Source organism: Pan paniscus, chromosome 20 (assembly GCF_029289425.2).
Source record: "Pan paniscus chromosome 20, NHGRI_mPanPan1-v2.0_pri, whole genome shotgun sequence".
In the NCBI taxonomy this organism is placed as follows: Eukaryota; Metazoa; Chordata; class Mammalia; order Primates; family Hominidae; genus Pan; species Pan paniscus.
In genome coordinates, this window is record NC_073269.2 from 7,289,648 (window position 1) to 7,315,304 (window position 25,657).

The 25,657-nt window shown below is 47.2% G+C and overlaps 1 protein-coding gene across 1 annotated transcript; it reads left to right on the top strand.

The window, feature by feature from the left end:
* The first annotated feature begins 2,398 nt into the window (after positions 1-2,398).
* On the top strand, positions 2,399-24,368 carry ZNF57 (zinc finger protein 57). Its single transcript, XM_003819259.6, has 4 exons — positions 2,399-5,359; positions 21,404-21,530; positions 21,960-22,131; positions 22,819-24,368. Exons 1-4 carry the CDS (start codon positions 5,357-5,359, stop codon positions 24,182-24,184), a joined length of 1,668 nt encoding a protein of 555 aa, XP_003819307.3. The 5' UTR covers positions 2,399-5,356; the 3' UTR covers positions 24,185-24,368.
* Positions 24,369-25,657: the final 1,289 nt, after the last annotated feature.

Sequence of the window (25,657 nt, forward strand, 5' to 3'; positions counted from 1 at the left end):
GTTTACAGCAAATATAAAAACAGTTCTAGGATTGTTCTAAGAAATACATACGGAACCTTGTGTTTGGCAAAAAAGTAGATTATTTTTGCAAACATAAAAATTGTGATTAACACAGATTTATCATTTAGAAACTGCATTCAGCTCTGAATGACAGAAGACTCCTATAATCTGCTTCGTATATCTACAAAGTGCATACTTCTCATATGTATTGTCCAGAAACAAAAAGTACAGGGTAAATGCCACCACCCAACACTACAATCAGGAAACAATTTCCTGATGCCATAATTGTAACTTTCAGGGTACAGTCAAGAACATGAGGACAGGCCGGGCACGGGGGCTCACGCCTGTAATCCCAGCACTTGGGGAGGCTGAGGCGGGTGGATCACCTGAGGTCGGGAGTTTGAGACCAGCCAGACCAACATGGAGAAACCCCGTCTCTACTAAAAACACAAAATTAGCCGGGCGTGGTGGCGGGTGCCTGTAGTCCCAGCTACTCGGGAGGCTGAGGCAGGAGAGTGGCGTGAACCCGGGAGGCGGAGCTTGCGGTGAGCAGAGATCGCGCCACTGCACTCCAGCCTGGGAGACAGAGCGAGACTCTGTTTCAAAAAAAAAAAAAACGAAAATAAATAACCTTTAAGTTCAAACTTTCAGCCTGCAGAACTATGAGAGAATAAATATGTTTCATTCGGCCACCAACTTTGTGGTGATTTGTTACAGCACCCCTTGCAAACACTTAAAGAAGTATTTACCAGCTGTGTTTCTCTCAAAAAGAATGAGAAATAATCGGCTAGAGGTCTACTTTAACATAAGGCACTAATAAACCCATGGCTAGACTTAAGACCTTTATAAACATTTTCTAACGGTATTGAAGTTATTCAGTACAGTAAGTCGTCTGCCTGGAACCTTTGCCACATTACTTACTAACATAGGGTTTCCCTCCAGTGTGAGTTTTCATGTGTTATTTTCAGGATGGGAGACAACAGAAAGCTTTTCCATGCTGCATACATTTAGAGAGTTTCTCTCCAGTGTGAATCCTTATGTCTTTGTAAGGACGAGAGTCTACCGAAGGCTTTTGTACACTCCTTACATTCGTAGGGTTTCTCTCTACTGTGAGTTCTCAAATGTCCTCGAAAACATGATGACCAACTGAAGACTTTCCCACGCTGCTCACACACATAGGGTTTCTCTCCAATGTGAATTCTCACTTGTGTTCGGAAGTATGAGGGACTACTGAAGACTTTCCCACATTCCCTACAGGCGTACGGTTTCTCTCCAGTGTGAGTCCTTACGTCCCTTAAAGGAGGAGGGAGAAATGAAGGATTTTCCACACTGTTTGCATCCACAGCGCTTTTCCCCAGAGTGTGTTCTCATGGGAACCCTAAGGTCCGAGGGCCAACTGTAGGTGTTCCCACATTCCACACACTTGTAGGCTTTTTCTCCCGTGTGCATTCTGGCATGTATGATCAGGTAGAAGGAACGAAAGAAGGCCTCCCCACATTCCTTGCATTTGTAGGCTTTCTCTGGACCGTGAACTTTTTTTTTTTTTTTGAGACGGAGTCTCGCTCTGTCGCCCAGGCTGGAGTGCAATGGTGCAATCTCAGCTCACTGCAAGCTCCGCCTCCCGTGTTCACGCCATTCTCCTGCCTCAGTCTCCTGAGTAGCTGGGATTACAGGCACACACCACCATGCCCGGCTAATTTTGTATTTTTAGTAGAGACAGGGTTTCTCCTTGTTGGTCAGGCTGGTCTTGAACTCCCAACCTCAGATGATCCACCTGCCTCGGCCTCCCAAAGTGCTGGGATTACAGGCATGAGCCACCGCGCCCGGCTTGTATTTTTTTAATAGAGATGGGCTCTCCCTATGTTGCCCAGGCTGATCTCGAACTCCTGGACTGAAACGATCCACCTGCCTTGGCCTCCCAAAGTGCTGGGAATACAAGTGTGAGCAACCACATCTGGCCCAACTTGCATAAAACCTTCTAAGTAGGCGGCCACATTTTTTTCAATTACTTTCCATTGCTAAAATTTCTCTGGTCAATTTCAGACACAATGACTGACAGGCCAGCCTGCTACTCATAGAAGGTCTGGCTACAGAACATGAGAAGAACAGGTAGGTGCCAGCAGGCTTCCAAGTGAAAGGAACACCATTTTCACTTCAATTATTTATCCCTGCTTGAATGTAACATCGTCAAAAATCACCATGATAGATAAAAAGAATGTAACGGTAGAAGTAAATCTTGTCATTGGAAGTGATAATATTGCTTTTCTGAGAAACTAAACATAACTGCAAAACTGCCAGAACTTGATAAAATACGTGCAATATACATAATTAAATGTATAGATGGACTAAAATTTCATTTTCTGGAAAAACTATATAAAATATTGAGGGAGAGGCTAAACACCACCTGCCGGGTCTGTGTGAGGACAATTTCAGGTATCTCATGAGAAGGTGACAGAGAGGTCGCCCATGGGTATATAAACAACTTTGTGAGGGTGAAGACTCCTCAATTCAAATGCATTTGCATTCTGTAAGCATATTGAGTTCAGTGGGCCAGGCACGGTGGTTCATGCCTGTCATCCCAGCATTTTGGGGTCCTGGCGGGAGGCCATGAGTTCAAAATCAACCTGGGCAACATAGGTAGAGACTGTCTACAAAAAATAAAAAGAGTTAACTGGTCCACGGGTTCTGGTTTACAGTGAGCTGTTTTTTTTTTTTGTTTTTTGTTTTTTGTTTTTTTGAGATGGAGTCTCACTCTTTCACCAGGGCTGGAGTGCAATGGCACGATCTTGACTCACTGCAACCTCCACCTCCCTAGTTCAAGCCATTCTCCTGCCTCAGCTTCCCGAATAGCTGGGACTACAGGCGCTCGCCACCATGCCCAGCTAATTTTTGTATTTTTAGTAGAGACGGGGTTTCACCATGTTGGCCAGGATGGTCTCGATCTCTTGACCTCGTGATCCACCCGCCTCGGCCTCCCAAAGTGCTGGGATTACAGGCGTGAGCCACCGCGCCCGGGTGAGCTATGATCTTGTCACTGCATTCTACCCTGGACAACAGAGCACGGCGTTGTCTCAAAAAAACACACACACAAAAAAACAAGAGACAGAGATTGAGAGACAGTTAACTGGCTTATCCCAAATTTATTTATTTAATTTTAGTTTTAAATTAAATTTAACTTTTTTTTTCAGACAGTATCTCATTCTTTTGCCCAGGCTGGAGTGCAGTGGCAGGATCTCAGCTCACTGCAACCTCCGCCTCCCAGGTTCAAGCGATTCTCCTGCCTCAGCCTCCTGAGTAGCTGGGATTACAGGCATGCGCCACCAGGCCCAGCTAATTTTTGTATTTTAGTAGAGACAGGGTTTCGCCATGTTGGCCAGGCTGGTCTTGAACTCCTGACCTCAGGTGATCCACCCACCTCAGCTTCCCAAAGTGCTGGGATTATAGGTGTGAGCCACCACGCCTGGCCTGGATTTTGTTTTTTTTTTTTTTTTTTTTGAGACGGAGTCTCCGTCTGTTGCCCAGGCTGGAGTGCAGTGGCGCCATCTCGGCTCACTGCAAGCTCCGTCTCCCGAGTTCAGCCATTCCCCTGCCTCAGCCTCCCGAGTAGCTGGGACTACAGGTGCCCGCCACCACGCCCGGCTAATTTTTTTGTATTTTTAGTAGAGACGGGGTTTCACCGTGTTAGCCAGGATGCTCTCGATCTCCTGACCTCGTGATCCACCCGCCTCGGCCTCCCAAAGTGCTGAGATTACAGGCTTGGGCTACCATGCCCGGCCCCGGATTTCTTGATCTAAAGAATGTCCGCCGGGCGCGGTAGCTCACGCCTCTAATTCCAGCACTTTGGGAGGCTGAGGCAGGCGGATCACGAGGTCAGGAGTTCAAGACCAGCTTGGCCAACATAGTGAAACCCCCGTCTCTACTAAAAATACAAAATTTAGCCGGACGTGGTGGCAGGCGCCTGTAATCTCAGCTACTCGGGACGCTGAGGCAGGAGAATCGCTTTAACCCTGAAGGCGGAGGTTGCAGTGAGCCGAGATCACGCCACTGCACTCCAGCCGGGGCGACAGTGTGAGACTCCGTCTCAAAATAAAAAAATCAATAAAACAAAAAACAATGTCCAACAAAAAAACAAATCCGGCGAGGCCAGACAGGATAGGGGCTCCCTGGGGTCAGCCCATCTTCGGGATCAGGTGACTCGAGGTTTGGTCCTTATTTTAGTGCAGGCTCAGATGTCGGGGGCGAGCCAAAGTGCAGGGGCCTGTGGGAAGGACAGGAGGCTGGGAAACGTTTGGGTAAAAGAATCAGGACACTGGCCGTGCGCGGTGGCTCACGCCTGTAATCCCAGCACTTTGGGAGGCCGAGGCGGGCCGATCACGAGGTCAGGAGATCGAGACCATCCTGGCTAACAGGGTGAAACTTCGTCTCTACTAAAAATACAAAAAAATTAGCCGGCGTGGTGACGGGTGCCTGTGTCCCAGCTACTCGGGAGGCTGAGGCAGGAGAATGGCCTGAACCCGGGAGGCGGAGCTTGCAGTGAGCCGAGATGGCGCCACTGCACTCCAGCCTGGGCGACAGAGCGAGACTCCGTCTCAAAAAAAAAAAAAAAAAAAAAAAAAAAAAAAAAATCAGGACACTGACAGCACGTGCTCCAGCACGGGGCCGGGCCTCCATGGGGTCCGCGCCCACGCGGGGCAGCGCGGTGACGTCACGGCTGAGGACCCCGCCCCACGAAGGGCTCACCCCACGCGACCCACGCCGCTCGCTCGCCCCTCCCCTCCACGCAGCACTCCGGCTGCTCCGTGGGGAAACTGAGTCTGGACTAATCGTGCCCGTTCGGGAGAAGGACGCGGGAGGGGCGGCCGAGCTGCGGGGAGAGGTTGGGCTCACCCCGGGCCAGAGCGAGTTCGCGCAAACGCGAGTGTCCACCGCTGGCGGGTCAGCCACTAGCGTTGGCTGCGCGCCGGTCACTCGGGCGACAGGAGGCGGGGCGGCGCGGAAGTTATCTTCCAATCAGGTGCTCCGGGGGCGGGTCCGGACAACTGTCGAATCAAGGCACGGGGCGGACACCAGGAAGCGGATTGCAGGTTTGGAATATTGTCCAATCGAAGGCCCCAGGGGTGAAGGGGGCGTGTCCAAAACGCTGTCCGCTCAGAGCGTTGAAAGGGCGGGGGCTTAGAAATTGTCCAATCAGGGCGCCGCTTCCTGAGCTCCGAGGCCCCGAGGGCGGGACGTTTCGTCCTCCCTGCCGCGCGTGCCCCGCCTACCCCGAGCGGCCCGGGAGTACCTGTACCTTTCAGCTACGCCGGCCGCGAGGCCACGGGGAGCTCGCCTTGGAGAGCCCAGGAGCAGGGGAGACATGGTGAGTGCGGGGCAGGAGCAGAGCCAGGGGACAGTCGGAGCGACGGGAACCGGCTGGAACCAGAGTCTGCCGAAGTCTGCGGCCGGGCTTGGCTGAGGGACGCGCGGGGCGGCGCAGGACTAGCACCTGGGACCCGGGGACGCCATCACAGCGGCCGGGCTGGAGGGCTGGGGGCAGTTTGGGGGGACGGAAGGGGCGGCAAGGAGCTGGGGGGTAACTTAGGGGGAGGCCTGGGCAGGAGGGGGGCTGGAGGTAGTTTGGGGGGACGGTAGGGGCGGTCAGGGGTCAGGGACCAGTTTGGGGGGACGGCAAGGGACGGTCAGCAGGTTGGGGATGTTACGCGTGTCCGTATAAGAGATCACCTGAGCAGGCTTAGTGTGAGCCACAAGGCTGTTTACTCACTTGGGAGCAAGTGGGCTGAGTCTGAGAAAGGAGTCAGCAAAGGGTGATGGGATTATTCTTGGTTTTATTTTTTTGTTGTTTTTTTTTGGGGGGGGGGGAGGGACGGAGTCCCGCTCTGTCGCCAGGCTGGAGTGCAGTGGCGTGATCTCGGCTCACTGCAACTTCCGCCTCCCGGGTTCAAGCGATTCTCCTGCCTCAGCCTCCGGAGTAGCTGAGATTACAGGCGCCCGCCGCCACGCCCGGCTAATTTTTGTGTTTTTAGTAGAGACAGGGTTTCACCATGTTAGCCAGAATGGTCTCGATCTCTTGACCTTGTGATCCGCCCGCCTCGGCCTCCCAAAGTGCTGGGATTACAGGCGTGAGCCACCGCGCCCGGCAATCATTAGTCCTTATAGGTTTGGGACAGGCATCGGAGTTAGGAGCAGTTTTTTTGAGGACAGTTGGTGGGTGTTACAAAGTACATTCTCAAGGGCGGCGACGATGTTTCAAAGTACATTCACAAGGGCTTGGGGGATGTATTGTCACAAGGGCTGGGAGGAATATTACAAAGTACCTTCACAAGGGCGCGAGCGTGTATTGTCACAAGGGCGGGGTACATTCACAAGGGCGAGGAGGACGGATCGTACAAAGTACATTCACAAGGGCGGGGGAATATCACAAAGTACATTATCACAAGGGCGGGGGGCTTGACCATGGTGCGGCCAGCTCAGAGAACCTTACAGGGGACAGCTTGGGGGGACGGCAAGGGACGGTCCGGGGGTCAGAGGCAGTTTGGGGGACGACCTCAGCGGTGGGAGTTACCTGCCCTGGGGGTTTTGTTGCAGGGTATCACTAATGCTGTGAAAGCTTTATTCGGGCAGCCGGTGTCAGTAAATATACTGTCTCCTGTTTGGCTTTTTTCTTCTCCTTAGTGACAATAGGAAAATGTTCAAGTGTGTTTTCTGCCTTCTGGTCCGTCAGGATAACACCTGTTTATTGTGGGTACAGGCTAAGCATGGCCTAAGAAGTCTCTCAGGAATATTCTGTCTCCCACCAGAATTGTAGAGAAAGTGTGCGCAGTTCCACATCTTATAGCAGCTAGAGATGGATTAAAATGTTCATAAAAATAGTTTTTCAAATGCCAAAGCAATCAGACAAAAAATAAGTTATTCTTCCATACAAGGTGCAGAGTTTGCAACAGTGTGTGATCGTGTTCCATTTCAGTTCAGCTAGACATGAGATTAATGCAAATTCTGCAAAAACCTGTAAAACTGAGGCGTGTTCCATTCTGGTTAGTTTCCAGTTTGTCACCAGGAGTATTGCTTCACTGATCCATCATCTGTTTGCTGACTGGGAAAAGCAGTTTCTGGCCATGTAAAGTCATAAAGACTGCCTTGGAACTCCCTTCCCCCACTTACACAAGGGGTGGAAAGCAGTGATTCTGCTGCATTCTCACTCTACGGGATGAGCGTCTTTGTGGCATTTAAAGTGTAGCACCTGGAGCAGGGAGGTGAGCCCCAAGACCTGTGACTCCAGCTGAGCCCACAGTTGAGCCTGCACTGGAGGCCGCTGAGGGTGCAGCCGGGTCTGGCTGGGCAGCCTCCGCCTGCTCAGTCCTCCTGCCTCCTAGAACAGCCACAGCGGGAACTGTTCATGCTGATTGAGGCTGCTGAGCATGGGAAAGACGATTGTCCTGGAGATGTGCTTGTGGGCGTTTTAGCCTTTCTGAGGTTGCACCTGTGCTGTCTTGGAGCCGTTTCTAAGCAGCTGGTTTAGTTTATGCTTTAAGTGTTGTTTTTCTTTTTTGGAGACACTGTGTCTCCCAGGCTGGAGTACAGTGGCGTGATCTCCACACGTTGTATCTTCCGCCTCCCGGGTTCAAGCAATTCTCCTGCCTCAGCCTCCCGAGTAGCTGGGATTACAGGCACCTGCCACCACGACCGGCTAATTTTTATATTTTTAGTAGAGACGGGGTTTCGCCATGTTGGCCAGGCTGGTCTCAAACTCCTGACCTTAAGTGATCCACCCTCCTCCGCCTCCCAAAGTGCTGGGATTTCAGGCGTGAGCCACCGTGCCCGGCCTGGATTAAGTTTTAATATAAACACCAGTGGCCTTACTACCCGCATAAATAGGCCTCTGGCCTCTCTTCAACACCTGTGTGCTGCTCCCAGTGCTCATCTCTGTTCTGCCCCCAGGGTAACCACTGTCCTTTTTTTTTTCATTCTCTCTACCTTTACTATTTATTATTTATCACCATACAGAGTTTTAATTTTGCCTCCTTTGAATTTTTTTTTTTTTTTTTCAGGCAGGGTCTTACTCTGTCGCCCAGGCTGGAGTGCAGTGGTGCGATCTCGGCTCACTGCAGGCTCCGCCCTCCGGGGTTCATGCCATTCTCCTGCCTCAGCCTACCGAGTGGCTGGGACTACAGGCGCCCGCCACCTCGCCCGGCTAATTTTTTGTATTTTTAGTAGAGACGGGGTTTCACCGTTAGCCAGGATGGTCTCGATCTCCTGACCTCGTGATCCGCTCGCCTCGGCCTCCGAAAGTGCTGGGATTACAGGCGTGAGCCACCACACCCGGCCCATTCCTGGCTAATTTTTATATTTTTTTGTAGAGACGGGGGGCCTTGCTGTTGCCCCAGGCTAGTCTCAAACTCCTGGACTCAAGCGATCTGCCCTCCTTGGCCTCCCAAAGTGCTGGGATTACAAGCATGGGCCACTGCACCCGGCCTGAAATGTCAATAAGTGACTGTGACCATTAATGCACCGTGAATAGCAGCTCAAAAGGCTTTTCTGTGGTTTCTTTCCTTTGCGCACATGCTGGTGTCTGAGACAGTGGGTGACGCAGTTAGTTCAATCATTCCAGCGTTTGTCAGGCTTGGGTTAATTCAAGTGTATTCATTTATTTTGTGTACTTATTTATTTTTAGAGACAAGGTCTTGTTCTGTTGCCCAAGCTGGAGTGCAGTGGTGTGATCATGGCTCACTGCAGTCTCAAACTCCTGGCTTTAAGTCATCCCCTCACCTCAGCTTTCCAAGTAGCTGAGACCACAGGTGTGCATCACCACACCCAGCCAAAGTTTTGTTTGTTTCTTTGTTTTTGTTTGTTTATTTGTTTTTGTTTTTTTGAGACAGAGTTTCGCTCTGTGGCCCAGGCTGGAGTGCAGTGGCACCATCTCGGCTCACTGCAACCTCCGCCTCCCGGGTTCAAGCAATCCTCCTGCCTCAGCCTCCCGAATAGCTGCGGTTACAGGCATGTGCCACCAAGCCTGGCTAATTTTTACATTTTTAGTAGACACAGAGTTTCATAATGTTGGCCAGGTTGGTCTCAAACTCTTGGCCTCAAGTGATCTACCTGCCTCAGCCTCCCAAAGTGCTGGGATTACAGGTGTGAGCCACACTGCACCTGGCCTCCCTTGTAGCTTACTGTCTGTGTGTGGGCATATGTGAGCACTTGCCATGCCTGGACGTTGTAAGAACTAACTTCTGAATGGGCTCTGCTTTTGTCATTCACAGTGAGATGTGCATTATGCCGGCGATTGAACTTGCAGTTGATGTGGACGTTCCTTATTCTCCCATAGATAGCATCTCTCCTTGCCCAGGTGTTAAACTGCCCCTCGTTTCCAGCATTGTCGCAAGGCTTGCTCTGTCATATATTCACGTGAGCACCATAAACACAGCTTCCCATCCTTTTGTGTCGGTCTATTTGTCCATCCTGACAATACCATCCTCTAATTACTATTTTTTCTTTTTTTGAGATGGAGTCTTGCTTTGTTGCTCAGGTTGGAGTGCAGTGGCGCAATCTTGGCTCACTGCATCCTCCGTCTCTGGGGTTCAAGCGATTCTTCTGCTTCAGCCTCCCGAGTAGCTGAGATTACAGGCACATGCCAGCACGCCCAGTTAATTTTTAAATTTTTAGTAGAGATGGGGTTTCATCATGTTAGCCAGGCTGGTCTCGAACTCTTGACTGCAGGTGATCCGCCCCACCCTCGGCATTCCAACGTATTCGCATTACAGGCGTGAGCCACCGCACCTGGCCCTCCTAATTATGATTGTGATTTAAGTGCCTTGATGTGTTTTAGAATTGTCCCTCTACCGGCTGAGGCGGGCGGATCACAAGGTTAGGAGATCGAGACCATCCTGGCTAATAGGGTGAAACCCCGTCTCTACTAAAAATACAAAAAAAAATTAGCCAGGCGTGGTGGCGGGCACCTGTAGTCCCAGCTACTCGGGAGGCTGAGGCTGGAGAATGGCGTGAACCCAGGAGGCGGAGGTTGCAGTGAGCTGAGATTGCGCCACTGCACTCCAGCCTGGGTGACAGAGCAAGACTCTGTCTCAAAAAAAAAAAAAAAAAAAAAAAGAATTGTCCCTCTACCTTGTTCTGTAGGAAACCTGGTTGTTCTTAGACATTTGCCTTTCATTTCAGTTCTTAGAAGTAGTTTTTCATAAATTCAAAAACAAGGAAAAAAAATGAGGCTGGTTTTGGATTTAATGGAATTTTATTCAAACCCTAGATCAGTCTGAGAGATCTGCTGACGTGGTGGCATCGTTTCCTTCCTAAGTCTGTGTGCCATCTCCCATTTCTCTCTCCTTTGATGTCATTCGGTAGTGTTTTATAATTGTTCCATGATGATTGTTTTATATCCTTCATTAGATATAAAATCCCTCTGTTGCCCAGGCTGGAGTGCAGTGATGCAATCATGGCTCACTACAGCCTCAAACTCCTGTGCTCAAGCGATCTTCGGCCTCAGCTTCCTGAGTAGCTGGGACTGCAGATTCATGCCACCACACCCAGCTAATTAAAAAAAATTTTTTATAGAGCTGGGGTCTTGCTGTGTTGCCCAGGCTGGTCTCAAATTCCTGGGCTCAAGCGATCCTCCCGCCTCAGCCTCCCAAAGTGCTGGGAGGAAAGGCGTGAGCCATGGTGCCCGGCCCTGAGTGTGAATTTTAAAAGGCTAATGCCCAAGCAGTGTATCTTAGTAAGGACAAGCAGGCCTGAAGGAGCTTTGGAACACTGAAGACAGAGCAAGAAAAATATGCCAGTGGGGCTCAGATCAAGTATTTTAGCAATGTTGATTATTCTGTTGTCATTGTGGAGTTGATTGCACAGCCTTGCCGGTCTACCCATATGCAAGAAGAAGCCCCTTTGCCGAAACCGCCCCCTCCCTGGCTGGCCAGTAAACAAACAGTCCAAAGCCACACGGTCATCTGCTGCGTGGCTACCAGGGAGCGTCATCCTGGCTGTGAAGCTTCCAGACAGTCACTGTCTGCTGTGTGTGGTTAGAAGGATTTGGACATCCGTGTTGTGTGCGCACAAGACTGTCCTCGGGGGATGGGCCAGAGGGCCCAGGTTTGCCTCGGTGCCATAAGTATCATTTCCATTTCAGGAAGGAGGTTGTGTGGACCCGTGAGTGTCACCACCGGAGGCATCAGGGCAGCTCCGGGCAGAGAGGCACAGGGCCCGTGGGAGCCTCCGTCTCTAGTGGGCTGTGGAGGCCACATGGGAGGACAGTGTCCTGCACCGGATCCCCATGGCCAATTCACCGCCACCGGGACTGGTCTGAGATTCCCTGAGGCTGGAGCGGAGGCTTCGAGAGCCTCTCCAGAGGAGTCCGGGCGGGGGCTGGGGGGGGCACAGTGGAATCCTCTCGTCCTTGCATTTTCCACAGAATCTAGAACCTCTTGTTGCCCACAAGTAGGCTGATTTCTGATCGCACAGATGGGTCAGAGTAAAACCTGTAAGTGAGGATATACCTTCTCTCCAAAACCCAGATAGACCTAAAAAGTGTTAGGCTTGCTCTGGCCGTGGGTGTTGATAAATGAGGTATGCTTCCTGCCTGGGCTGCTGCTTCAAATAACGACCAGAAATACGAACAAAGTGGTGGGGACTTGGGTCTAGTGGGGTGCAGCAGCTCGCCCCACCTGGAAAGTTCTGCAGCAGGCCCACGAGCCTGTCCCCGTGCCTGGCTCTTCCGAAAGCGCAAATTAAATCTCTAAAATCTAAAACCCTCTCATCCCCAAGGCCAGCTACCCTCTTCCACTTCATAATGTCATAGGAATTATTTTTCCCCCATCCTACACTTCAGTAGGATTTTCATTATCGTTATGTCACAGAGAGATCCATTCTTTTCCATTGGTTCGTTTGTCCATCCTTCTGCTAATACTGTACTGGCAAGATTGACAGCTCTAAAATCCTTGCCCTGTGTTAGGTAAGCCTTCACCCTGTTCTTCAGAAAGTTTTGGCTATTTTTAGACTCTTTTTCTCTGTTGGGTTTGGAAAGTAGTTTTGTTAAGTCCTAAAAAGTCTCATTAAGAGAGGATCTCACTCTGTTGCCCAGACTGGAGTACAGTGGTGTGATCACAGCTCACTGAAACCTCCTGGGCTCAAGTGATCCTGCTGCGTCAGCCTCCCTAGTAGCTAGGACTGCAGGCACATGCCATCATGCCTGGCTAATTTTAAAAATAATAAAAAAAATTGTAGACTGTGTCTCCTTATGTCGCCCAGGGTGGTCTCAAATTCCTGGCCTCAAGCAGTCTTCCTGCCTCGGCCTCCCAAAATGCTGGGATTATGGGCATGAACCACCTCACAGGGCCCCGATCAAGATTTGTTTCTCCATTGAAATCCTTTACTAGCCTTAAGTACTTATTTAACTTTGGATTTTCCCATAGTATGTATCAGCTTTTAAAAATTAATTTTCCAACTATTATGAAGTAGAAACATAATGCAATTTCTTGGAATCTTGGTAAAAATCTTTTTCCAGGATTATCTCTTTGTTCTGTTGGGGTTTTATGTGCATAATTCTTAGAAATGTGCATAAAGACAAGTTTATGTTTTATAATTCTTGTATATTTCCTGGTGGTGCTGGAACTAGCATAACGTTGACTAGAGGTGAGGTCATGGGCGGCTTCATTCTGTGTATCATGTTTTTGAGGAAGACAGTGAACTTCACATTCTTTATGTTGTTTAAAAACCAGCTTTACTGACATATAGAACGTACAGCCATTTAACGTGCACATTTCATTGTTGTTGTTGTTTTTTTTTTTTTTTTTTGAGACGGAGTCTTGCTCTGTCGCCCAGGCTGGAGTGCAGTAGCGCGCACTCCAAGCTCCGCCTCCCCAGTAGCTGGGACTACAGGCACCTGTCACCACGCCCGGCTAATTTTTTGCATTTTTAGTAGAGATAGCTAGTATGATCTCGACCTCCTGACCTCGTGATCCGCCCTCCTCGGCCTCCCAAAGTGCTGGGATGACAGGTGTGAGCCGCCGCGCCCGGCCATTGGTTTTTACAGTCACAGAATCCTGCAACCAAGACCACAGTCAACTTGAGGACATTTCCATCACCTCACGAAGAAACCCCCAGGCCCTTCAGTTATCACTCTCCTATTGCCCCGGAGCCCCTCCAGCACCCTAAGAAATGACTCATCTGCCTCTGTCTCTAGAGATTTGGCTGTTCTTGACATTTCGTATGTTGTTTCTTTTTTTTCTTTTTTTCCTTTTTATTCTTTTGTTCTTTTGACATTTCATATGAATGGAATCCTAATATGTGTTCTTTTCTGACGGCTTCTCTCACTGGACATGTTTTCTGGGTCATTCATGTTTTAGCCTGTTAGAGCCTCATTCCTTACATGGCTGAGTCATATCTACTGTGTGGACTGTACCACATTTTGTTTATCAGTTGATCAACTTTGAGTTGTTTCCACCTTTTGGCTATTGTGAATAGTGCTGCTGTGAACATTTGGGTACAAATGTTTCTTTAAATGTTTTCAAATTTCTTCAGTATATACTTCGGAGTGGAATTTCCATTTGATAATATTATGTTAACTTTTTTTCCTTATAATAGATTTTATTTTATTTATTTTATTTTATTTTTTTGAGACGGAGTCTTGCTCTGTCACCCAGGCTGGAGTGCGGTGGCGCGATCTCGGCTCACTGCAAGCTCCGCCTCCCGGGTTCACGCCATTCTCCTGCCTCAGCCTCCTCAGTAGCTGGGACTACAGGCGCCCGCCACCACGCCCGGCTAATTTTTTGTATTTTTAGTAGAGACGGGGTTTCACCGTGTTAGCCAGGATGGTCTCGACCTCGTGATCCGCCCGCCTCGGCCTCCCAAAGTGCTAGGATTACAGGCATGAGCCTCCGCGCCTGGCCGGGTATCTTGTTTTAATTTGCATTTCCCTGATGACATGATGTGGAGCATTTTTTATATACTCATCTGCCATCTATATCTTCACAGATGAGTTGTCTTAAGGTCTTTAGCCTCCACACCTGGCTAATTTTTTCTTAATTTAGAAATGGGGTCTCACTGTGTTGCCCAGGGTGATCTGAAACTCCTGAGCTCAAGCAATCCTCCCACCTTAGCCTCCCAACATGCTGGGATTACAGGCACGTGCCACCACACCTGGCCTATTTGTACATGCTTTACTCTACATCGCACTCTCCTGATGACTACAGCTCTCCAGAAAGCCTGGAAAATGCATAGTGTCAGTCTTCCAACTTGAACCTTCCCCTTCAATACTGTGTTGGTATTTTGAGTCTTTTACCTCTCCATATAAACTTTACAATCAGTTTGTCAATATCCACCAAATAACTTGCTGGGATTTTGATTGGGATTGTGTTGAATGTATAGATCAAGTTGGGAAGAACCAATGTCTTGACAATATTGAGTCTTCTATCCGTGGACATGGAATAACTATTCACTTAGTTCTTTGATGTCTTCTGTCAGAGTTTTACAGTTTTCCTAAGAGCTTGTGCACATTTTGTTAGATTTATACCTGTATGTTTTATTTTAGGGCAATGCTGATTTAATTCCAGTATTGTCTAAGAGCATATGATGTATGATACTCTTTTAAACTTGTTAAGGTGTTTTATGTCCCAAAATACAGTCTAGGTTGAGGAGTGTTCCATGTGAGCTTGACAAGAATGTGTTTTCTGCTGTTGTTGAAGTTGTCTACAGACATTCATCATTGGGGGTGCTGTTGAATTCAACTCTGTGCTTATTGATGTTCCACCTGCTTGATCTGGTTTTTTTTTTTTTTTTTTTTTTTGAGACAGAGTCTGGCTCTGTTGCCCAGGCTGGAGTGCAGTGGCGCGATCTCTGCTCACTGCAAGCTCTGCCTCCTGGGTTCACGCCATTCTCCTGCCTCAGCCTCCCCAGCAGCTGGGACTACAGGTACTCGCCGCCATGCCCAGCTAATTTTTTTGTATTTTTAGTAGACATGGGGTTTCACCGTGTTAGCCAGGATGGTCTCGATCTCCTGACCTCGTGATCCGCCTGCCTCAGCCTCCCAAAGTGCTGGGATTACAGGCGTGAGCTACCGTGCCCAGGTGCCTGATCTATTTCTAATAGATGTTTAAGTCTTCAGCTATGATTCTGGATTCATCTATTTTTTCCTTACAGTTCCAGCAGTTTGTACCTCCTCTGCCTGAAATTAATATATGTGCTCCAGCTTTCTTTTGAATAGAGTTAGCATGATTTATCTTTCTCCATCCCCTTACTTTTAATCTATTATGTATCTTTAACGTGGGTTTCTTACAGATAAGGGGTCCCCGGCCCCCAGGCCACGGACCAGTACTGGGCCACCCAGGAGGAGGTGAGTGGCGGGCAAGCGAGCAAACCCGAGCTCCATCTCCCGTCAGATCAGCAGCGGCGTTAGACTCACATAGGAGCCTGAACCGTGCTGTGAACTGTGCATGAGAGGGATCTAGGTTGCGTGCTTCTTATGACAATCCAATGCCTGATGATCTGGCACTGTCACCCGTCACCCCCAGATGAGACTTTCCAGTCACAGGAAAACAAGCTCAGAACTCCCACTGAGTCTACCTTGGGGTGGGTATGTAATAATAATGTGCACAATAAATGCCATGCGCTTGAGCCATCCTGAAAGCATCCATCCCCCACCCCGTCCACCTGTGGAAAACTGTCTTCCACAAAACCAGTCCCAGTGCCAGCCAGGCTGGGGATTGCTATTATAGACCACATATAGTTGGGTCTAGTTTTTTTGGTCCATCCTGACAATCTGTTAATTGTAGTCCATCAACTTGTAAAGGGATTGTTGACATAGCTGGATTAATAGCTTCCATATTTGTTACTGTTTCCTTTTTTCTTTTTTTTTTTTTTTTTGAGGCAGAGTCTCCCTCTGTTGCCCAGGCTGGAGTGCAGTGGTGCCGTCTCAGCTCACTGCAAGCTCCGCCTCCCGGGTTCATGCCATTCTCCTGCCTCAGCCTCCCGAGTAGCTGGGACTACAGGCGCCTGCCACCACGCCCAGCTAATTTTTTGTATTTTTAGTAGAGACAGGGTTTCACCATGTTAGCCAGGATGGTCTCAATCTCCTGACCTCGTGATCCGCCCGCCTCAGCCTCCCGAAGTGTTGGGGTTACAGGCGTGAGCCAATGTGCCCGACCTAATTTTTGTATTTTTAGTAGAGACGGGGTTTCACTGTGTTAGCCAGGATGGTCTCAATCTCCTGACCTCGTGATCTGCCCGCCTCGGCCTCCCAAAGTGCTGGGGTGACAGGCGTGAGCACCGCGCCCGGCCTGGTTACTGTTTTCTGTTTTTGTTGCCCTGGTTCGTTGTTCCTTATTTTGTCTTCCACTCTTTTTCTGCCTTTTTTGGTTTTGATTGCATGTTTTGTGTGATTCCATTTTTTCTCCTTTCTTAGCAAGTCAGGTATGCTTCTCTTTCCTTTTTTTAGTGATAGCCCTAGAGATATTTATTTATTTATTTGGCAGGGTCTTGCTCTGTCAGCCAGGTTGGAGTGCAGTGGTATAATCATGGCTCACTGCAGCCTTAATCTCCCGGGCTCAAGCCATCCTGTTACTTCAGCTTCCCAAGTAGCTGGGACCACAGGGTACATGCCTCCAAGCCCAGCTTATTCTTAAAAACTTTTTGTGGCCGGGCACGGTGGCTCATGCCTGTAATCCCAGCACTTTGGGAGGCCGAGGTGGGTGGATCACCTGAGGTCAGGAGTTTGAGACCAGCCTGGCCAACATGGTGAAACCCTGTCTCTACAAAAATACCAAAAAAATTAGCTGCGCATGATGGCGGGTGCCTGTAATCCCAGCTGCTTGGGAGGCTGATGCGGGAGAATCTCCTGAACCCGAGAGGCAGAGGTTGCAGTGAACTGAGATTGTGTCATTGCACTCCAGCCTGGGCGACAGCGGGGGAGTCTGTCTCAAAAACAAAACAACAACAACAAAAAACTTTGTAAAGACAGGGTGTCACTATGTTGCCCAGACTGGTCTTGAACTCCTGGCCTCAAGCAATCCTCCCGCCCCAGCCTCCCAAAATGCTGGCATTTCAGGCATGAGCCACCGTGCCCAACCTAGAAGTTTTCATTACATGTCTTCAGGCTCAGAGTCTTTCCTCAGCCACACCCAGTCTACTCATGTGTCCATTAAAGTCATTCTCCATTTCTGTTACAGTGCTTTTCAAATCTCTCCCATGGCTTTTTCATTCTTAGGATTTCCACTTCTCAGCCTGTATTGCCTGTTTTTGCATGTTGTCTACTTTTTCCATTAGAGCACTTCACCTGTTAATCATACTTGTTTTAAATTCCCAGTCTGATAATTCCAACGTCCCTGCCATATCTGAGGGGTTCTGCTTTATCTCTTCAAGCTGTGTCTTTTGCCTTTTAGTATGCCTTGTCATTTCTTTCTGGAAAGCCAGACGCAATGTACTGGGTGAAAGGCACTGAAGTAAATAGACCTTTAGTAACGCAGTGGTGAGATGCGGGCAGAGGGCAAGGATTCCCTGATCCTTTGATGACATCTCAGTCTTTTCTTGAGCCTGTGCCCCGCAACACTGAACTTCACAAGTGCTTCTCAGTTCTTCCTTCTCCTCTCACTTGGCGGGACAAGATGAATAGAGGAAGATGATGGGGGATACATCTCTTTCCACAGGTCATTTAGACACTGATGAAACCCCAACAGGTGAGGCTCTGATCAAATAGTTTTAAGGGAAAGGCCCGGTGAGAAAGAGCAGAAATATCTGGCCTATTTCAAAATCATCATTCTTCTCCTCTACAAGACTGGGCGCCCTGAGATTGCTAACTCAGACTTGGGCCCGCTGTGCCCCCAGCAATTCATCAGTTACAGCTCAGGGTTTCCCATCTAAGTAACGGTTCCCACAGAGGCTTCTGTTCATGGTTGCGTGTTCTGGTAAGTTATGACTCTCTGTATCCGCCTCTCTCTTCAGTTTGAGGGGGCAGAGCTTGCCTTGTGACATCAGTTCTCTGAAGGATGGAAGAAGAGCTTGTTGAGGTTTCAGTTTGTTCAGCTTTTTGTTACAACGGAGTAATAACTTCCAAGCTCCTTACATGCTGGACCGAAAACTAGAAGTCATTTAACTTTTAAAAAGAAGTGCCACACTGTTTTCTTAATTGGTTGTACCATTTTACATTCCCACCAGCAATGTGTGAAGATTCCTGTTTCTCCATGTCCTTGCCAAAACTTATTTTCCTTTTTAGTTCTTTATTTTACCCATCCTAGTGGGTGAGAAGTGGTATCTCCTTTTTGTTTTGATTTGCATTTCTTTGATGACTAATTACTGACAATGTTTATTTTTCTTGGAGAAATGTGTATTTACATCCTTTCCCCACTTTTTTGTTGTTGAGACTGAGTCTTGCTCTGTCACCCAGGCTGGAGTGCAATGGTGCGATCTCGGCTCACTGCAACCTCTGCCTCCTGGGTTCAAGCGATTCTCCCTCCTCAGCCTCCTGAGTAGCTGGGATTACAGTCATCTGCCACCACGCCCAGCTAATTTTTGTGTTTTTAGTAGAGACGGGGTTTCACCATATTGGCCAGGCTGGTCTCAAACTGCTGACCTTGTGATCCACCCACCTCTAAAGTGCTGAGATTACAGGTGTGAGCCACTGTGCCTGGCTGCTTAATCAGTTTTGTTTGATCTTTTCAAACAACTAGCTTTGGTTTCATTGATTTTTCTCTATTTTACTGTTCTCTATTTCATTAATTTGCCTGTAATATTTATTATTTCCTTACTCCTAATTGCTTAGGTTTAGTTTTATTTTCCTATTTTCTCGAGGTGGACCAGGTTAGGTTGTTGATTTGCAATCTTTAGGATAGGTATTTATAGCTATTGATTTCCTTTATATAAGTTTTGGTATATTATGTCTTTATTTTCCATCCATCTCAAAGTATTTCCCTTTTGATTTCTCTTTGATCCATTAGTTATGGAGGAGTGTGTTAATATCCACATATTAGTGAATTTGCCAAATTTTCTGTATTAGTTTCAAATTTCATTTCTCATTCCATTGTGGTCAGAGAACATACTTATTTCTGGGTTTTTTTTTTTGGGGAGACTAACTCTCACTCTGTCAGTGGTGTGATCAGAGCTCACTGCAACTCCTGTCTTCAAGCAATTCTCGTGCCTCACCCTCCCAAGTAGCTGGGAATCCATGTGTGTGCCACCATACCCAGCAAATTTTTGCATTTTTAGTAGAGACAGGGTCTCACTATGTTGCCCAGGCTGGTCTCGAACACCTGAGCTCCAGCGATCCATCTGCCTTGGTCTCCCAAAATCCTGGGATTACAGGTGTGAGTCACCAAGCCCAGACAATATTTTGTATTTCTATTGTTTAAAATGTGTTGAGGTTTCTTCTATGGCCTAGCAAAGGGTCTCTTTTACAGAACGTTCTTCTGCACTTGAAAAGAATGTATGTTTTGCTGTTGCTGGGTTCAGTGTTCTGCAGATGTCTGCTATGTCTAAATGACTTATAGTGTTCAATTATTTTATTTCCTCGTATTTCACCTAGATGTTCTCTCATTAAAAAGTGGGGTAATTGATGATGCTGTGCTCAACTAAAAAAAAAGAATGGGTGTTTATGTTTCAACTTGTAATTTTAATTATCCATATCTTTTATTTTTATTTATTTTTTTGAGTCTTGCTCTGTCACCCAGGCTAGAGTGACAGTCTTGGCTGGAGAGCACAATCTCGGCTCACTGCAACCTCCGCCTCCCGGGTCAAGCGATTCTCCTGCCTCAGCCTCCTGAGTAGCTGGGATTACAGGCACGTGCCACCATGCCCGGCTAATTTTTGTATTTTTAGTAGAGACAGAGTTTCACTATGTTGGCCAGGCTGGTTTCGAACTCCTGACCTCCAGTGATCTGCCCACCTCGGCCTCCCAAACTGCTGGGATTATAGGCGTGAGCCACTGCGCCCAGCCCCATCCTTTACTTTCCATCTGTTTGTATCTTTGGATCAAAAGTGTGTGTCTTATACAGCGTATATAGTTGGATTGTTTGTTATCCGTTTTCTGACAGCCTCTGCCGTTTCACTGGGTTCTGTGACTCATTCCCAGTTAGTGTCATTACTGACGCAGACATACTTAACGTTTGTCATCTTACTTTTTGTTTTCTGTGGGTTTTATGTCTTTGTTGTTGCTTTACTCCTTTACTACTTTTTTTTTTTTTTGAGATGGAGTTTCGCTCTGTCGCCCAGGCTGGAGAGCAGTGGTGTGATCTCAGCTCACCGCAACCTCCACCTCCTGGGTTCAAGTGATTCTCTCTCCTGCCTCAGCCTCCTGAGTAGCTGGGATTACAGGCATGCACCACCATGCCCAGCTAAATTTGTATTTTTAGCAGAGACGGGGGTTTCTCCATGTTGGTCAGGCTGGTCTCAAACTCCCGACCTCAGGTGATCTGCCTGCCTCGGCCTCCCAAAGTGCTGGGATTACAGGCGTGAGCCACTGCGCCCGGCCACTACTTTCATTTTCATTAAGTATTTTCCAATGAAACCTTTCAATTGTTTAACTTTTTACTGTTTGTTGGTCTCTTTAGGGGTTACTGTATTATAAATGCGAGGCTTATCACATGAGCTTCAGGTTTATATTCATCGCTTGATGCCAGTGAGATACAGAAATGCTGCGTGTGTAGCTCTATTCCTTCCTGCCCCTCCAACTTTTATGGCAATATGAATACATACTACATCCATGAATGTTATACGCCAAAACAGCGCATTTTAGTTAGTACTCTACCATCTATAGTCATGTCCCTTGCTTAAATATGCCTTTGCTCCCTCCCACCCTCCGCCTCCGTGCTGTTATTGGCAAATAGGTATTCTTATGTGTTATACATCCAACAGTGCTTTCCAAACATATTCATACAGTTGCCTTTAAAATAATTTAAGAAAATAAAGGGGGAAAACGGATACAATGTTGCCTAGGGCTCCAGGCAGACAAAGACAGGAATTCTTAAGTCACATTGTTAGAAACTCTGGCCAGCCTCAGACCCGTCCATACAAAGATCCCCTCACCAGGCAGGGGATTCCAAGGACTTACCATTTTCTCCAGTAGCTGATGGAAGGCTTGTCCGAAAGACCTGTGAAACGTGCATCGTTTGGACAACCGAGGCCTGCTGCGTTATGCAACGTTTCAAATGGAAAAGTTACTTCATTTGCATAGCATTTCTCTAGACCCTCCTGGTAGAGGAAAATAAGAGCAGTCGCAGTAAAAAGGCAGAGATAAGTTCAGACTGATAGTGGTGCTAAGAAGTTTACTAGGAAGTGATTGTGAATAAGTAAAAGATCTAAGATTCGCGTCATAGAGGAGGTGTTGGGACACCACAGAATCTTGTTTGAATTTATGAATTGAGTCCAGTTCCCCAGTACTTTCAGTGTCGCCAATCCTCCTGCACACCTGTGTGGTTTGTCTTAGGACTCAGTGGTCTTTGAGGATGTGGCTGTGGACTTCACCCTGGAGGAGTGGGCTTTGCTGGATTCTGCTCAGAGGGACCTCTACAGAGATGTGATGCTGGAGACCTTCCGGAACCTGGCCTCAGTAGGTGAGGATGGCATCATTCCTTCCCTGGGTTTTTAATGAACTCATTTCTTTCTCATCAGTTCTGTTGCAAGATGTGAAATGTGGGAAAGGGCTTAGACAGACATGTTCACAGCCACCATGGACCTAGAATCTAGTCATTATTCCCTAACAGTGAAAACGTGTGTGAAACAGATGTTATTTCTGTCTTGGTTTAAAGGACTTGAAGTTCCTTTAGTGTCATTAGTAGGGGTATAGATTTCACTGGTCATTTAGGATCACAGAGTGGTTCCTTGTTTGATACCCGTGACTTACTGTGTTTGTGAAATACCTAACATTTTGACCCCTTATGTCTGTTACTGATGAGGCCCTCAAAATGCTAAACTCCTCAGTGTCTTCCTTTGCTTAATACGTGTCTTATTCCTTATGAGATTTGTTTACTTTTTTGTTGCAGATGATGGGACTCAATTTAAAGCCAATGGGTCAGTTTCTCTGCAGGATATGTACGGGCAAGAAAAATCTAAGGAACAGACAATACCAAACTTCACAGGAAATAATTCCTGTGCCTACACTTTAGAAAAAAATTGTGAAGGCTACGGCACCGAAGACCACCACAAAAATCGGAGGTGAGTTGCACTCACAAGAGAAAAATCCTTGTATGCAATTAAATATATATCTAAGTATTACTCCAAATATATATTGCTCCAAATATAAGCATTGCTCCTAATTTGTTTATTCCTCAGAATTTTAACCAAAAAAAAAATTTGTATTTGACTAAGACATTGAGAATTTGAAACATAATTGTTAGAAGTAATTACAGGGGGCCGGGCGTGATGGCTCACGCCTGTAATCCCAGCACTTTGGGAGGCTGAGGCAGGCAGATCACGAGGTCAGGAGTTCAAGAGCAGCCTGGCTGACATGGTGAAACCCCGCCTCTCCTAAAAATACCAAAAAAAATAGCCGAGCGTGGTGGCAGGCACCTGTAGTCCCAGCTACCTGTGAGGCAGAGGCAGGAGAATGGTGTGAACCTGGGAGGCAGAGCTTGCAGTGAGCTGAGATTGCGCCACTGCACTCCAGCCTGGGTGACAGAGTGAGACTCTGTCTCAAAAAATAAATAAATAAAAAGAAATTACAGGAAAACCCCATATATAATAAATACTGCATTAAAAAATATGTCCCTTCAAACAATTCAGAATAGAAAAACTTCACGTATACTGAAATGTACTTAGACATTATTTCTAATACTTGTTAATACATCTCAACACATCATTACTAAACATACCATACATAAAAATGTTTCTCATTTTTAACAGAAATCGTGTGGTGGACAGATTCTGTACACATAATGAAGGTACTCAATATGGAGAAGCCATCCATCAAATGCCAGATCTTACGCTGCAGAAGGAAATTGCTGCTGGAGAAAAACCATATGAATGCACCAAGTGCAGGACAGTCTTCACGCGTCTTTCTTCTCTTAAAAGGCACGTCAAGTCTCACTGTGGACGAAAAGCGCCTCCAGGTGAGGAATGTAAGCAGGCCTGCATTTGTCCCTCACACCTACGCAGTCACGGAAGAACCGACACTGAGGAGAAGCCGTATAAGTGTCAAGCATGTGGACAAACTTTCCAACATCCTCGTTACCTCTCTCACCACGTAAAGACTCACACAGCAGAGAAAACCTACAAATGCGAGCAGTGTCGGATGGCGTTTAATGGGTTCTCAAGCTTCACTAGACATGTGAAAACTCACGCAAAAGACAGGCCATATAAATGTCAGGAATGTGGGAGAGCCTTCATTTATCCCTCAACATTTCAAAGACACATGACAACACACACTGGAGAGAAGCCCTATAAATGTCAGCACTGTGGGAAAGCCTTCACTTACCCCCAGGCTTTTCAAAGACATGAGAAGACGCACACGGGAGAGAAGCCCTATGAATGCAAGCAGTGTGGGAAAACATTCAGTTGGTCTGAAACCTTGCGAGTCCACATGAGGATCCACACTGGGGAGAAACTCTATAAATGTGAACACTGTGGGAAGGCTTTTACCTCTTCCAGATCATTCCAAGGTCATTTGAGGACGCACACTGGAGAGAAACCTTATGAGTGTAAACAATGTGGGAAAGCCTTCACTTGGTCCTCAACGTTTAGAGAACATGTGAGAATTCACACGCAAGAGCAGCTCTATAAATGTGAACAATGTGGGAAGGCTTTTACCTCTTCCAGATCATTCCGAGGTCATTTGAGGACGCACACTGGAGAGAAGCCTTATGAGTGTAAACAATGTGGAAAAACCTTCACTTGGTCCTCAACGTTTAGAGAACATGTGAGAATTCACACGCAAGAGCAGCTCCATAAATGTGAACACTGTGGGAAGGCCTTTACCTCTTCCAGAGCATTCCAAGGTCATTTGAGGATGCACACTGGAGAGAAGCCTTATGAGTGTAAACAGTGTGGAAAAACCTTCACTTGGTCCTCAACCTTACATAATCATGTGAGGATGCACACTGGAGAGAAACCTCACAAATGTAAACAATGTGGGATGTCCTTCAAGTGGCACTCCTCCTTCCGGAACCATCTGAGGATGCATGCAGGACAGAAATCCCACGAATGTCAGTCATACTCAAAAGCCTTCAGTTGCCAAGTCATTCTTTCTAAAACCAGTGAGAGCACACACTAATGAGAAATTCTATAACTCTAACGGGGTAACCTCACATTAATTCATGTATAATGCTCCAGAAAATTCACACCAGGAGAGAAATCTTACAAGTATGATATTGTCTTTGTCAATACCTCATTTGTAAAACAGACCCATTAGTCATGAATTTCCAGCTCTTTCAAAAATAAATGTTTATGTGAGAAAATAATTCTCTAAGTCCTCTTTCAGCTATAATACCTAAGTTTTAATAGTTAAGTGTTTTGTCTCTTAAATATTTTCATTTCAAACCATATTAGACCCATGGTGATTTGAAGCGTACTTTGAACATGACACAATTTTTTTTTTTTTTTGAGACAGTCTCGCTCTGTCACTCAGGCTGGGGTGCAGTGGCGTGATCTCCACTCACTGCAAGCTCCGCCTCCCAAGTTCACGCCATTCTCCTGCCTCAGCCTCCCAAGTAGCTGGGACTACAGCCGCCGGCCACCACGCCTGGCTAATTTTTTGTATTTTTAGTAGAGATGGGGTTTCACCGTGTTAGCCAGGATGGTCTCGATCTCCTGACCTCATGGTCTGCCCACCTCGGCCTCCCAAAGTGCTGGGATTACAGGCGTGAGCCACCATGCCCGGCCGAACATGACATAATTTTTATAGTTTCTATATTTTTCTGTATGGGATCATTACAACAATAAAACTTTGGTATTTCTTACTGGCCTACTGCTACAGATAGTGGATATCACTTACCTATTTTATATATTGTACCTTACCAAATTTTTTTTTGCAAAACCTTGTAAATATGCAGAGTTCTCTATAAAGTATAGTCTCTAATCATCTTTTGCAATTTGTGTTTCCTCATTTCTCACTGGGAGTTAGACAGCAGCCTTTGAATTAGGAATGGGGACCTACAAAACAAGAATGAAATCTGTAGATGGTTTTGTTACGGATATATGTGTAAGGCTGGGAACGACATTTCCCTGAATGTCTTTCCTTTATGGCACCAAGTTAAAATCTGCTGATTTTCTACTTTGCATGAGGTTTGGCAGTCAGGACTAGAGAAGTCATTACCCGCTTTGTAGAGCCAGCATACTCAGAGACATAAAGGTGGCACACAGGCGCACCATGCACACGGCCTTCTGGATCATTGTATTGATTCCTGCCCCTGTTAATGAAGAGTATCTCTACAACAGACACCAGCTGCCTAACTTTCAGCCAGACATCTCCATGAGCTCTCCCAACATGAAGACATTTAGTGTGGATTGCTACAACACCTGCCACGTCCACCAGGCCACTGATCCTGACTGTCGTGGTGATCATCTCTGAAGCTAACTCCCTCCTTTAGGTCTTACCTTATTTTTATTTTATTTATTTATTTATTTTTGAGACAGAGTCTTGCTGTGTTGCCCAGGCTGAAGTGCAGTGGTGTCATCTCGGCTCACAACCTCTGCCTCCCGGGTTCAAGCGATTCTCCTGCCTCAGCCTCCCAAGTAGCTGAGACTA